Raw genomic sequence first — 12497 nt, 5'->3', positions numbered from 1 at the left:
AAGTCGGTGCTTGAAATAAAAGCTTTTTATTTCATTGATTTTTATTGATGACTGCAGTGTTAATATTTTAATTATAGGACTATAATTAATTGTAATATACCTGTTTTAAAAGACCTTTTTTGAAAACATTTTAATTGAGGAGTAAATAGCCTAATCTTATCCTCGCAGCGCGTCAGTTATGCGGTAATTATTGCGGGGCAAATTAATTTTAATTTAATAATAGGCACAATATATTTTGGATATTTTAATAAAAAAATCTTACATATTGTGCCTTTAATAATAAAAGTAACTTCATTATAATAATAGGCCTAATAAAAATAAGAATGTACCGGTGGCTGACTAAATACTTTTTTGCCCCACTGTATATATATATATCACATACATATTCATCCATCCTGATGAACAACAGTGTGAACTTCACTCCAATATATGCCAAGGTTAAACCAAATACAACAGGGGGTCTTTTACATGTAAAAGTCGTAAAGGTACAGTAAAAGTGAGTCTACAGCCCAGAGAAAAGGTGGAAAATAGTCATTTAAAACTAAATTATGATGCTAAACTAACCTTTACATTATGAATGGACTCAAAAAAATAAAAAATAATGACAATGTCAAGTTTGGCCTCTTTAAGAGCTCCACATTCCATCAACACTAAAATAAGGGGTATAATGTGTGTGTGTGTGTGTGTGTGCGTGTGTTATGGTTTTAGAGGTTGAAAGGCAGTGGGGGCCAGTAATCAGGGGCAGTTATTGATCAGTGCTGGGTGGTATGCAGAGGACTGTGGGTAAAAGGTTCTCTCCGTTGAAACGGGTTTAAGGCCACACACCTTCAGGAGAGGAGAGACCAGGAGAAGATTAATCTAAAGTTCCTCTCTCCATCTCCACCATGTCATTCAAACTGCCCTCGGCCTTAAAACCTCTCACTCGCACACACACAGGCCTCATCAGCTCATACACACACACACACACTCCTGATCCTCGTGTACACAAACGAACACACACAAACTCACTCCCATACACATACAATCATCAAACGCGCACACACCTGCCTCGTTCACATCAAACATGCAGAATAAGGCGATTTGGCCAATCTGCAGCTGGCCAACTTCCCCACTCAAAACAGGTATTCTTTCTAGAGATTACACTAAAGATTTGTTTTCATTTCTCTGCAGTCTTTTTTCTTGTTCTCTCCCTCTCGTGCTCCATCTCTCTTTCTCTGAAGCCAGAAGTGTAATCCCTGGCAGATAAAACTAAGGATTTACAACAGGAAGATTACCGAGAGCTTTGTAGCCTATGTGTAGCAAGTCAACATGGGTATTTGAGAGCTCTTCAAGTGCTTAACTCATGAACTGAGCTCACACACATACACACACATGCAGGAGAGGAGGATAATGATAGTGGTATTACAGTAACAGGCTCAAAACACTCACACACACCTGGCCCGACGAGGACTCTCTAAGCAGTGAAATGCTAACTGCCATGCTGTGAACTGCTACAGATCCGATGATGGGGACACGGAGGCCATTTAAGAGGTAAATGAGGTCCATCCAAAACCTTCTGGATGGGGAACAAGTTCTACGTTTGCCCAGAATTTGATCAGGGTAGGTACACTGAGGCAACACACACACCTGGGCAAAGTTTTCTTGAGGTAAAGCCAGTACACTGATGCTTATGACATTCTTAGAGCAAAAACATCCTTCATAGATGCTTTGAGGAGGAAGATGAACTCTCTTCTCTCTCCTTCTCTGCCCAAATAGCCCTCACTTTATTTATATTTTCATCAAATAGAGAGATTTCACAGATAAAAGCTCTAAGACTTTCTCTCTCTCGGTCCTGAGGCCTTAAGGTCTTAAAGCGTCTCAGATTCTCAGGTTCTGTCCTGCATCACTCAGCGGTAGAGGGGCGGCTGAGGGAGATTATTCTGGTAGAGTTTCACAGATTATGAGGGCACTATTGGGGTCTCACTGCCCCTCTGTCAGTAGGGGTTTCATGGCCTCTCCTCGGCTCTCTGAGGGGACGGGCGGTCCATACGCAGGAGCGGAACCAGGCCTCAAGCAGGGCTTAACTGTGTTCCCCAAGCCTTGGCCCAGGGTTCAGAGGGGTAACTGGACCGGGGTGAAATAGGGAGCAGGAAAAACGAGCTTGGCTGAAGCCGCCTTTTTGAAAAGACTAAGAAAAGTGGTGTCATTTACAGTAAAGTCAGAGGAAAAAGTATTGTTACATCAAGTTAGTTCACAAGAAAAAAAAATATATATATATATAAAAAATAAAAATAAAAATCACAAAAAAATAATAATAAGAGAAAAATATGAAAAAGCATCTAATTATGATAAATTATGCTTTTTTATATAAAAAATATATATACACATTTACAGTATATATACTGTAAAAAATTATTTTATTATACACACACAGTTGAGGTCAAAAGTTTTCATCCCCCTTTCAATATCTGCAAAATGTCACTTATTTTACCAAAATAAGAGGGATCATACAAAATGCATTTTATTGTTTATTTAGTACTGACCTGAAGAAGATATTTTCCATAAAAGATGTTTACATTTAGTCCACAAGAGAAAATAATAGTTGAATTTATAAAAATGACCCTGTTCAAAAGTTTACATACACTTGATTCTTAATACTGTGTTCTTACCTGAATGATCCACAGCTGTTTTGTTTTTTTTTGTTCAGTGATAGTTGTTCACGAGTCCCTTGTTTGTCCTGAACAGTTAAACTGCCTGCTGTTCTTCAGAAAGATCCTTCTGGTCCCACAGAATTTTTGTGTATTTGAACCCTTTGCAAAATGACTGTATGATTTTGAGATCCATCCTTTCACACTGAGGACAACTGAGGGACTCATATGCAACTATTACAGAAGGTTCAAACGCTCACTGTCGCTTCAGAAGGAAAAACCATGCATTAAGAGCCGGAGATGGGTACATTTTTCTTATTTTTCCTAATTCATTTAGTACCGCCCATCAGAGGCTAAAGAAGATAGTTACATGTTTCCCAGAAGACAAAAGTTAAATTTACCCTGATCTTCAAATTCAAAGTTTTCACTCCAGTTTAACTGTTCAGGACAAACAAGGGACTCATATACACACACACACACACACACACACACACGTATATATAAAATATTTAATATAATGCAAAATATATAATTCAAGACAACAACTTTAAAAGTGCTCTTTAATTCCTTATTGTTAAACGTCTCATCCCTGTTTGAAACACTGAAACGAGGGATGCTACAGTACATCAGAGAAAAAGAACCAGAGGCACCAAAATGACCATGTGGAGTCAAAATCACCAGTGTTCACACAAATTAATTAAAAATGCCACTGCCATCTGCGAACTCAATTAAATAGTTAATTTACTTTAATTTCAATTTATCTATGTTGCAGTCTGAATCAGACCGAGAGAGTGGAAAACAAAGAAGTATAATGAGCCACTGTGGGCTCTCAGGTCATGAACACCATCATTTAATTTGGTCTTGTGATTAGTTCTACTAACTCAGAACCTTTTCATAAACTTAGAAAAACGGAGAAAATGGAAGGTTACTACGCTAAATTATTTTGTCATGATTTCTTTAGGGGGAAAAAGAGAGATAAAGTAAAACATCAGTAAAAAGTGAACATGATCGCACAAAGTTACTAACATCTTTCTCAAAACTTTGTCGAGTTTTTAGCCTGGGTTGTGAGAGAACTAGCCCTAAAGACGGCACCGCCTCACCCCGGAGGGCTTTATGTAAATCTAAAGAGCTTTGCAGTGACTGCGTTTGCCGTTTCTTTATATTAAAATACAGACCATAATTTATGAAGCGTGAACTGATGAAAATCCTCAGATCAGTGCGTCCCTGTGTGGAAGACTGCTGTTAAACGACAGAGAGGAGAGAGGGGTGAGCAGGGAGGTGTAAAATCGCTTCGCTGGAAAAGACAAACGACGACAGAGGAACGAGGGAGATAAAAAGTGGAGGAAAAAGATGTACTAGTGAATCAGAACATCCCTTTCTACTTTCGCAGCCCAAGACATCCTATTCCACTCTTCCTTGATTCGTCCAGATTAATTCTTCACCCATTTCAAAAACAGCATCCTCAAATGCTAATATATCAAAGTTCTTGAGAGCCAAGTACGTTTGTCTAGATTTTTCCATCCCTGAAAATCGAATGTGAAAATTACTCAAACTTACTGACGCTTTTTACAATTTAAAGAGGCAGCTACGTGACAAAAAAAGCCTGAAGGTAAGCCTGAGGCAAAATCATGTCATGTTAAAAAACATTTTGTTAAATACATAACATTATAATGCACCGCATGAAAAATGGATAGTCATTTTTTGATTCACTAATTTTAGAGTTATTCAATTATTTCTGTTTTTCACTTTACGTGAAATTTCAGGAAAAAAAACTGGCTGATAAAACTTAATACTACAGCAGCCATTTTAAGTGTACTTCTCGATGACAAAGCTCAAAGACCAGGCCGTTTTAGCGAAATGACGATAAACCAAAGGGAGCGCCCTTTAGAAAATATTCAAAACTATTCCAGATTGTGTTTACAAGACCATGATGACATTACCATGTGCCCCACAGATTCGCTCAGTGAATGCGTGTCTTCAGGGCTGCTCTAATCCATGAACTATGGCAATTTCAACATTTCCATTTATTTTGTGTTTTCAGAGATTATCACAGCGTCCTATTCATTTGTTTTTCCAACCTGCATCTTCTGCCTCACCTCAGGTCTTCAAGTGTGCAAAAGGGGGTTCTTCTAGCAACAACATAAACACACATAGAAAAGTCATAAACAAAGCCTTTAGGCTTCCCTGTATCTTCACTCTGAATATGTAGCCATAGTGCATCTGTCTCCAGCTAATCCCATTTGACTATTCATGCTAAGGTCATTTTATACGCCACACTCAGAGGAAACAACCTCAGCATACAGCAAGAGAATGAAATCATAATCCGTACGAAGTGCGTGTGGGATAGAGATCGAGGGAGCACATGATCAGAATAAATGGAGTTCTGCTGGAAATATGACATCTTCGATCAAAAACCAAATACTGAAGTCATTCTGATGGACCAATCACTGTGGGTTTAATCGGACTGATGTGGTGTGTGTCCAGTGGTGTACTCACTGGGCAATTCGGAGCACAAATCCAACGTATCCATGAGTTGAAGCTTGGACACCACTTGCTGTTTCTGAGGAAAATTTGCTTATTTGCCTGATGTGTGTGTGTGTGTGTGTGTGTGTCCTCACAGGCCACTGAATTTGGGTAATTAAATGTTTAAGTTGGGCAGGACTTCTCAGGCGTGGACACACACACAAGTGCTGCGCTGTGATAAAACCCTCGCTATAATTAAATATGGACTACATTAAAACGCACACACTCGCAGGCATAAATAAAAACACTCTGCCTGTAGGGATTTAATCTGACCATGTATAAACCCCTCTGCAGCGGCCCGACGCCTCGCTCTTATTCACACTCGGTGGGCTTCCCTTCGCCCCCTGCACCCTTCGCCCCACACCCTCAGCCAGTGAGGGACCGCAGAGCCAGTTAATTAGACTCACTAAAGCACTGAGTGAAGAGAACCATAATGCATATATAACGATTCTACAGAGCAACTAATACATGCCTGTATTCAAATGCTCGGAGTGAAGCATGCAGGAAGAGGACAGAAAGAAGATGAGAGGGATGGAGTGAGTGGTCCAGGATATCAAAAAGAGAAGGTAAAGGGGAAATGAGAAATGTGGCACTGTTGGAAAAAATGTGTGACTGAAATAAAGAGCCTGTAAAGATGACAGTGAAACTTGGCCTTCTCCTGTAGGATATACCAGAATGACACACCCAGATTATGATTCACTTTCCATTAAAAACATGTGATCTGGAAGTTTGATAGAAATCAAGTCCCAACACCCAATGTTCTAAAGTTAGGAGTCAATAAGATTTTTTTTTTTTTTTTAAAGAAATTCATACTGTTATTCAGAAAGGACACATTAAATTGATCAAAAGTGACAGTAATGTATTTAGGCATGAATTTAGGCAAAATAAGAAAAATGTACACATCTCCGGCTCTTAATGCATGGTTTTTCCTTCTGAAGCGTCAGTGAGCGTTTGAACCTTCTGTAATAGTTGCATATGAGTCCCTCAGTTGTCCTCAGTGTGAAAGGATGGATCTCAAAATCATACAGTCATTTTTGCAAAGGGTTCAAATACACAAAAATTCTGTGGGACCAGAAGGATTTTTCTGAAGACACTTTTTTTGCTGTTTTTTTTTTTTTACTTCCTATACATCAAAGATTCCCAAAAAAAACATCACGGTTTCCACAAACATATTAAGCAGCACAAATGTTTTCACCCTGATAATAGTTTTTTCAAACTACCATATGCATTTTTTTTAACATTTCAGTTTTGAGTGTGATTATTCTATGTGAAAAGAAATAAAAACAGTTGAATACAATAGTCTGGGTTCTGTTGTTAATTATCACCTTTAATATTATAGTTATGTAGTTGGGAGAGATTTTCTTCCTTAAGAAAACCAAGCTACATGTATCTGTATCGATAATGGCATCAGCAGATGTGAGTTATATAGATAATGAGTTATCGGTATCGGTTGAGAAATTTAGTATCAGTGCATCCCTAGTAACAAATATAAAGTTTACAAAAATACAGGTAACCCAAAGACTAGTATTCATCTACCAAAAAAGATCAATTCTGTATCTGTGTTCCAAACCTAATGAGCTGCGTAACAGCATATGAAGGCATCATAGGTTAATTCCCAAAACAACGCCTTTACCAATAGGTACCCGGCTTGTAAGCAACCCATTTTACAAAAATTTAAGGCTGCATTGCATCACAATCCCAGAATGCATTGTGACAAGCTCAGTAAAAATTTAAGATAGCTAATGAGGTGAAAAATACCAAATACCAAACTCAATACCAAAAGTCTAAAGACAGAAAAACTTTTAGTTTTAGTCTATTTTGTTTTTGATACTAATTACAGCAATTATTGTCAGCACAACAACACACTAACATCATACTCTATTGGAAATAAGAGTGATAATGTGGTGAGGAAGATTTACCTTGGGCGAGGACGAGGTCAACTCTCTACCTATAACAGCTGAGACAGCTGAGGGTGCCAGAGCCGGTGGAGTGGGTGTTCCTTCAGGAGCTGAGGTCTTTGGTACAGGGCCTCCAGGGGCCACAGCAGGGTTGGGTCCAGCACTAGGAGGCAGAGGGGCCTGGCGTTTGGTGCTCTTCTCGGAGATGCTGCTGTCTACCTCGGATGTGACTGCACCAGAGGATCTGGGCTCATAGAATGGGTTTGATCTAAGAGTGGGAGAACAAACCGCAATATCAGCAAAATAACAATTTGGCGAATCACAGTAGAAATGGGACACTTGTGTTTTTGTTCACACTACCTACAGGTAATTATCAATTTAGTATACTTAGCCAGTTTAAACCATTTAGATTTTCTGCACCTTTCTACTTGTCTGTATATTACGCTGACAAATGTGTGTGTGTTGTTGTCTTCAGGTAAACATCAGCAAACATTATTAGCCAATAAAACGCTCTACTGACTATGAGAAGGACCAGGTGCTCCAGAGGTCACATCTCACGAACTTTAACCTATGGCCTCGTCGGAGAGCTCACTGACAGACGGACACAGACGTCCGCTGGCATCAATACACACTGCTGTGTAAAGACCCATCACTCACCACAGGCACACACATGTACATGAATACACACACACACACAATGAGGAGACAGAGCTGAGAAAAGACTGAACAGGTATTCAGCTGAAAGACAAGGTTAAAGACACGAAGTATCCCAAGCTCCCAAGCTTATGGACAAAGACAGAGAGCGAAAGAGCGAGAGTGAGAAAGGAGGGAGGAAAGAGCTGACAGCAACGCAAATAAGTTAAGAAAAGAAAGAAGTGGAAAGTGCAGTCAAAACAAATGGAGGTGAAAGAGAGGACGAGAGACAGAGAGTGAAAGCAAAGCAGAAAGAGAAGGTAGAGGGATCAGAGAACAGTAGGCAATTTTTTAAAATATGTCTCATGTATCGTGTGACTAAGCAAAAATGATAATTGAAAAATAATTATAATTTTAAAAGGGTAATTTCTAGATTATTTTTGTAAAAAAAACATTTAAGAATCAATAACTTTTGTTAAATATTAATATACAGCTCGCATTTAGTATAAATATATAATTCAAAAGTTTAAGCTCAGTAAGCTCAGTTTTTAAAGAATCAATACTTTTATTTGGAAAGGATGCATTGATCAAAACAGTAAAGTCATTTATACTGTTACAAAATATTTTAAATAAATGCTGATCCTTAGAACTTTTTATTCATCAAAGAAATCTAAAAATGCATTGCAGTTTTCACAAAATATTAAGAAGCACAACTGTTTTTAGCACTAATAATAGGAAGAAATGAGCAGCAAATCAGCATATTAGAATGATTTCTGTAGGATCATGTAACCACATTTTGCTATAAGTTTGATTGCATCATATAATAATTGCTGTTAATAGTGTTCATCGTCTGTTTTATTACGTCTTAAATTGATTTTTCCGTACATTTCTGCCATATGTACATGAACTGACAGTCACCACTGATAAGCTACCACTAAATATTGTAGCAAATTAATTTGCTGTAAAGTTGCCTTGCAGTGATTTGTATCGTGAAAAGTGCTGTACAAATAAACCTGACAATGAAGACTGGAGTAATGGCTTGTATATGTGTGTGAAATATATATATATATATATATATATATATATATATATACACGTGCTGTAGTAGAAAGTGACAGTTATTTAACATAGGAAAGATAAACATTTCAGCTTTATAAAGTTACCCTCCTCTGCTCTCCTGTTCGCTACATAATGTCAGGTTTGGAAATGTGCGTCCCTGCTGGAGCACTGTGAGTAAGTGCGAGAAATGCAGAGATGAACAGACAAGGCCAAAGAATGTGGGGAACAACAGAAGCCTTGTTCCTGCTGAAAGAACTCGCTCACCACTTTCTTCTCCTCCGACAAGTGCTTTTCTCCTTCGCTCACACGCGCACACACACTCACGCACTACTAATGAACAGTAGAAGAGCAAACAGAGATTTTGTGCGTTCCAGAACTGTTTTGATAACTCAAAAATAACCACTTAAAATGTTCTGCTCCAACCTACAGCCCCTCCAACAGAATATCCCAGAATTCCTTGACTCACTCATCTAGCTCCTCCTCCTCTGTCTTGGTTGTGTTGGCGTACAGGTATTTGCTCATGTCCACCGGCCGGACATTCTTCCTCTTGCTGCTTCTGGGTGGAGAAACTTTAGGCTGGGGTTCGGGTTCAGGTTCATCAAACGGGTTGCCATGTTGAGAAGAGTCCATTTCTATGTCAGCCTCATCAAATGGGTTTGAAGGATAAGAGGTGTTCTGATCATATACAGGCTCCTGATCTCTGATAGTGGACCGCACATGGGGCTTAGGAGATGGTTCTAGAAATACACAAGCAAAAAAAATGTGCATCTACACCTGTATTATATAAATTAAACCTACCATTACAGTACTATTAAATGTATAAACATGAAGAGAAACTATATTTGAAATAAAAATTATGAATAATCTCATGATCATATTCAACAGTTACAGTTTCTGTAATAATTTCTGCATACTTTAAATAAAATACATACTTGGATCTATCATTCACAATAAGATCTTTAACATGCATTTAGAAAATAGATTTTCATTTTATGTCAGTTTAATCACCAACTAGTCAATTAGTTGTTTTTGAAAATAGTATCAAATGCATTTACATAATTAAATATCTTAAGAATGCTTTTCCAAAATTCAGCTGCAGTAAACATTCCCTTTTCACTTAATACATCATCATGCATCTCAGATTTTGTTAATGAGTACAACCTGCCCTGTTGATAAAGGGGCAAAGGGGTCATACAAAGGGTCAAGGGTCACTCCTTACCATCCTCATCCGGGTCACCAAAGGGGTTAAGGTCAACCGGGTCAATAGGTTCATCGAAGGGGTTAGAGCTCATGTTGCTCTGGTCTTGGTCCTCCTGATCCAGGAAGTTCAACTTACTGATCAGCTCTAAACCATCAATATCCATCCACAGTGATAACAGAACAGGAAGGAAGAGAGAAGAGAACATCACTCATCAGTCCAAAACAATAAGCGAGGACAACCGTTGAATTATCAGGTGAAGCTTTGAATGAAAGCAAAACTGTGGCAAAAACAACCAATAAATAAATTGTTGGCATCTGCATTTTGAAGTGAACCACACAAAGATCCTTCAGGTCCAAAGAGTCGTATGTTCCAGAAGAGCTGATGCAGTGTTTTATTCTGAACTACTACTCACAACATGAGCCAGTGGGCCAAAAAAGAACTGTGTGTGTATCGGGTGACAGAGTGAAGTGCTCTCTGAGGTGATAAGAAAGGTGTGACGTCTCTGTTCACTCCACCACCATGTCACCCTGACCCATATTAGGCCATCAGAGTACTCATGACCAGTGGTGTCTTTAAGGACATGTATTCCAGGATCATCAACTCCATGGTTACAGAAACAAAGCTTTTCGGGGGTAGTTGGGTTCACTACAAACTGCAGAAGGTGGAACGAGGACACAAGGTCACAAATGAAGAACGCTAAAAAAGGAGAAATATAGCATGTGGAAAAAAATAATATCAATGAACGGATGCTCCATAACACAGCACAACCACAGGGATGGAAGAAAAGAGGAAAAGAAGGAGAAATACAGATATAGTGAATGAAAGTGAGAGTGAGATAGCGAGAGAGTGTGAATAAAAGAATGAAAGAAGGTGAAAGCTGAAAGACCTTCAGAAGAGGAGGCAGGTTTATTTGCTTGCTTTAGGCAGTCATCTGGATCTCCATCTATAGAGCTGAGAGCATTCAGCTGCCTCACAATCTCTGCAAACAGCACAACATACAATCAATAAACACACACACACACTTGCACACACGCTAACCTGTATAATGCAAAGAGCGATATGCAATACATACAGACAATATCTGTGTGTGTGTGTGTGTGTGTGTGTGTGTGTGTGTGTGTGTGTGTGTGTTGAGGTGTGTCTCTCTGAAAAGAGCCAGAACTGCGTCTTCACTCTAACAAACTGAAAAACAGATCGGACGTAATCTCTATGGCAACAAAGAGATTCCTAAACCAATACGATGAATAAACAACTCAAGCATTTCCATAGGAGCTCCATACATACACTTATAAAGGGATAAAATCACATGGGCTTAATGTTAAGACTCCACCATCTGGGGGGTAACGGGAGGCTGGATTATATCACAATGTACCACACACACAATCACGCACACATAGACATAGACATATGCACATGCAAACACAAACATACACTCAGAGGACATGTATTGGGTGGATATTCCTTATACACAGAGATCAAGCAGTGCACTGTGTATTAAAGCCTAGAAAAATCAGCTAATAAACTATGACCAAAAACCAAACAAATGTAAACAAGCACAGCAATAAGCCTCAAAATGCATAAGTAAATGGACACTTGTGCACATACAGAAAGAAACTAAACCACAAAAGGAAAAAGGTAACTGTCACTCAAATTAAACTGAACTGAGACTGGACAGAAATCCTGAAGAGAACACCAAAGATGACATGGTGAAATTTACAAGGGACCAAAAATCCCAAAAATGATTGCTCTTGGGATGTGAAGAGACTTTCAACCAGCATAAAATGTATTTAAAATTTTGTTTCAGCTTCAAGTTATGATTTTCTTTATTGCTTATTTGCATTTTTGAAAACTTTTGAATAAATTTACAACTTTCTTGAACCCACCCGTCTGACATGGATCTGATTTTGCATCTGTTTTTGGAGGCACCGCTGGGATCTCATCGATCCATTGAACTATTGTTGATGCTCCGCAAGGCAAAATAGAGAGTTGAGTATCTCTTCTATTTTTCTGTGGGTTTTCTGCTGTACGAACTGTCGAGTCTAAGAGCTATATCTTGCAGACCCATTTCATTCAATATTCTTGACTGCAGCAAGAGAATGAATTTGGGGTGGACGATGGTTTAATCGTGAAAACTGGGCGTGCTCTGTGGAGGGGAATGGTGATTCGCGGCATTAAATGCGTTGTACACTGTCCAGGGTTTACTGCAGTGTGGATAAGTATTTGTGTTATACACTGTTCAGGGTTTACTGAGGTGTGTAGCGTGAGCTGTTCAGGGTTTACTGCAGCGCAACAATATTTTGAGACACACTGTGCAGGGTTTACTGCAGTGTGCTGGTCGGATCTGATGCCGTTCTCATTTGGATATAGGCTCGGGGATTAGACTCAAAGATTCGGCTTTAGCAGAACCACACCTTGCGATTAATTTGAGATCCAAATACAGGTGCATCTCAATAAATTAGAATGTCGTGGAAAAGTTCATTTATTTCAATAATTCAACTCAAATTGTGAAACTCGTGTATTAAATAAATTCAATGCACACAGACTGAAGTAGTTTAA

General features: G+C 38.8%; 1 protein-coding gene across 1 annotated transcript in view; it reads right to left on the bottom strand.

Annotated features, from left to right (window-relative positions):
- LOC107670831 (EH domain-binding protein 1-like) overlaps positions 1 to 12497 on the bottom strand; it is a 149509-nt gene that overhangs the window by 75849 nt on the left and 61163 nt on the right. The window contains exons 8-11 of the mRNA XM_016463601.1: positions 10828 to 10920; positions 9960 to 10085; positions 9207 to 9477; positions 7070 to 7316 (exon numbers count right to left, since the gene is read on the bottom strand). Coding sequence (XP_016319087.1) covers positions 7070 to 7316; positions 9207 to 9477; positions 9960 to 10085; positions 10828 to 10920 — 737 coding nt within the window. The remainder of the gene's footprint in view (positions 1 to 7069; positions 7317 to 9206; positions 9478 to 9959; positions 10086 to 10827; positions 10921 to 12497) is intronic.

The sequence above is a fragment of the Sinocyclocheilus anshuiensis genome, unplaced genomic scaffold (assembly GCF_001515605.1).
Source record: "Sinocyclocheilus anshuiensis isolate Anshui unplaced genomic scaffold, SAMN03320099.WGS_v1.1 scaffold784, whole genome shotgun sequence".
In the NCBI taxonomy this organism is placed as follows: Eukaryota; Metazoa; Chordata; class Actinopteri; order Cypriniformes; family Cyprinidae; genus Sinocyclocheilus; species Sinocyclocheilus anshuiensis.
This window is presented reverse-complemented; position numbering and strand designations above follow the sequence as displayed.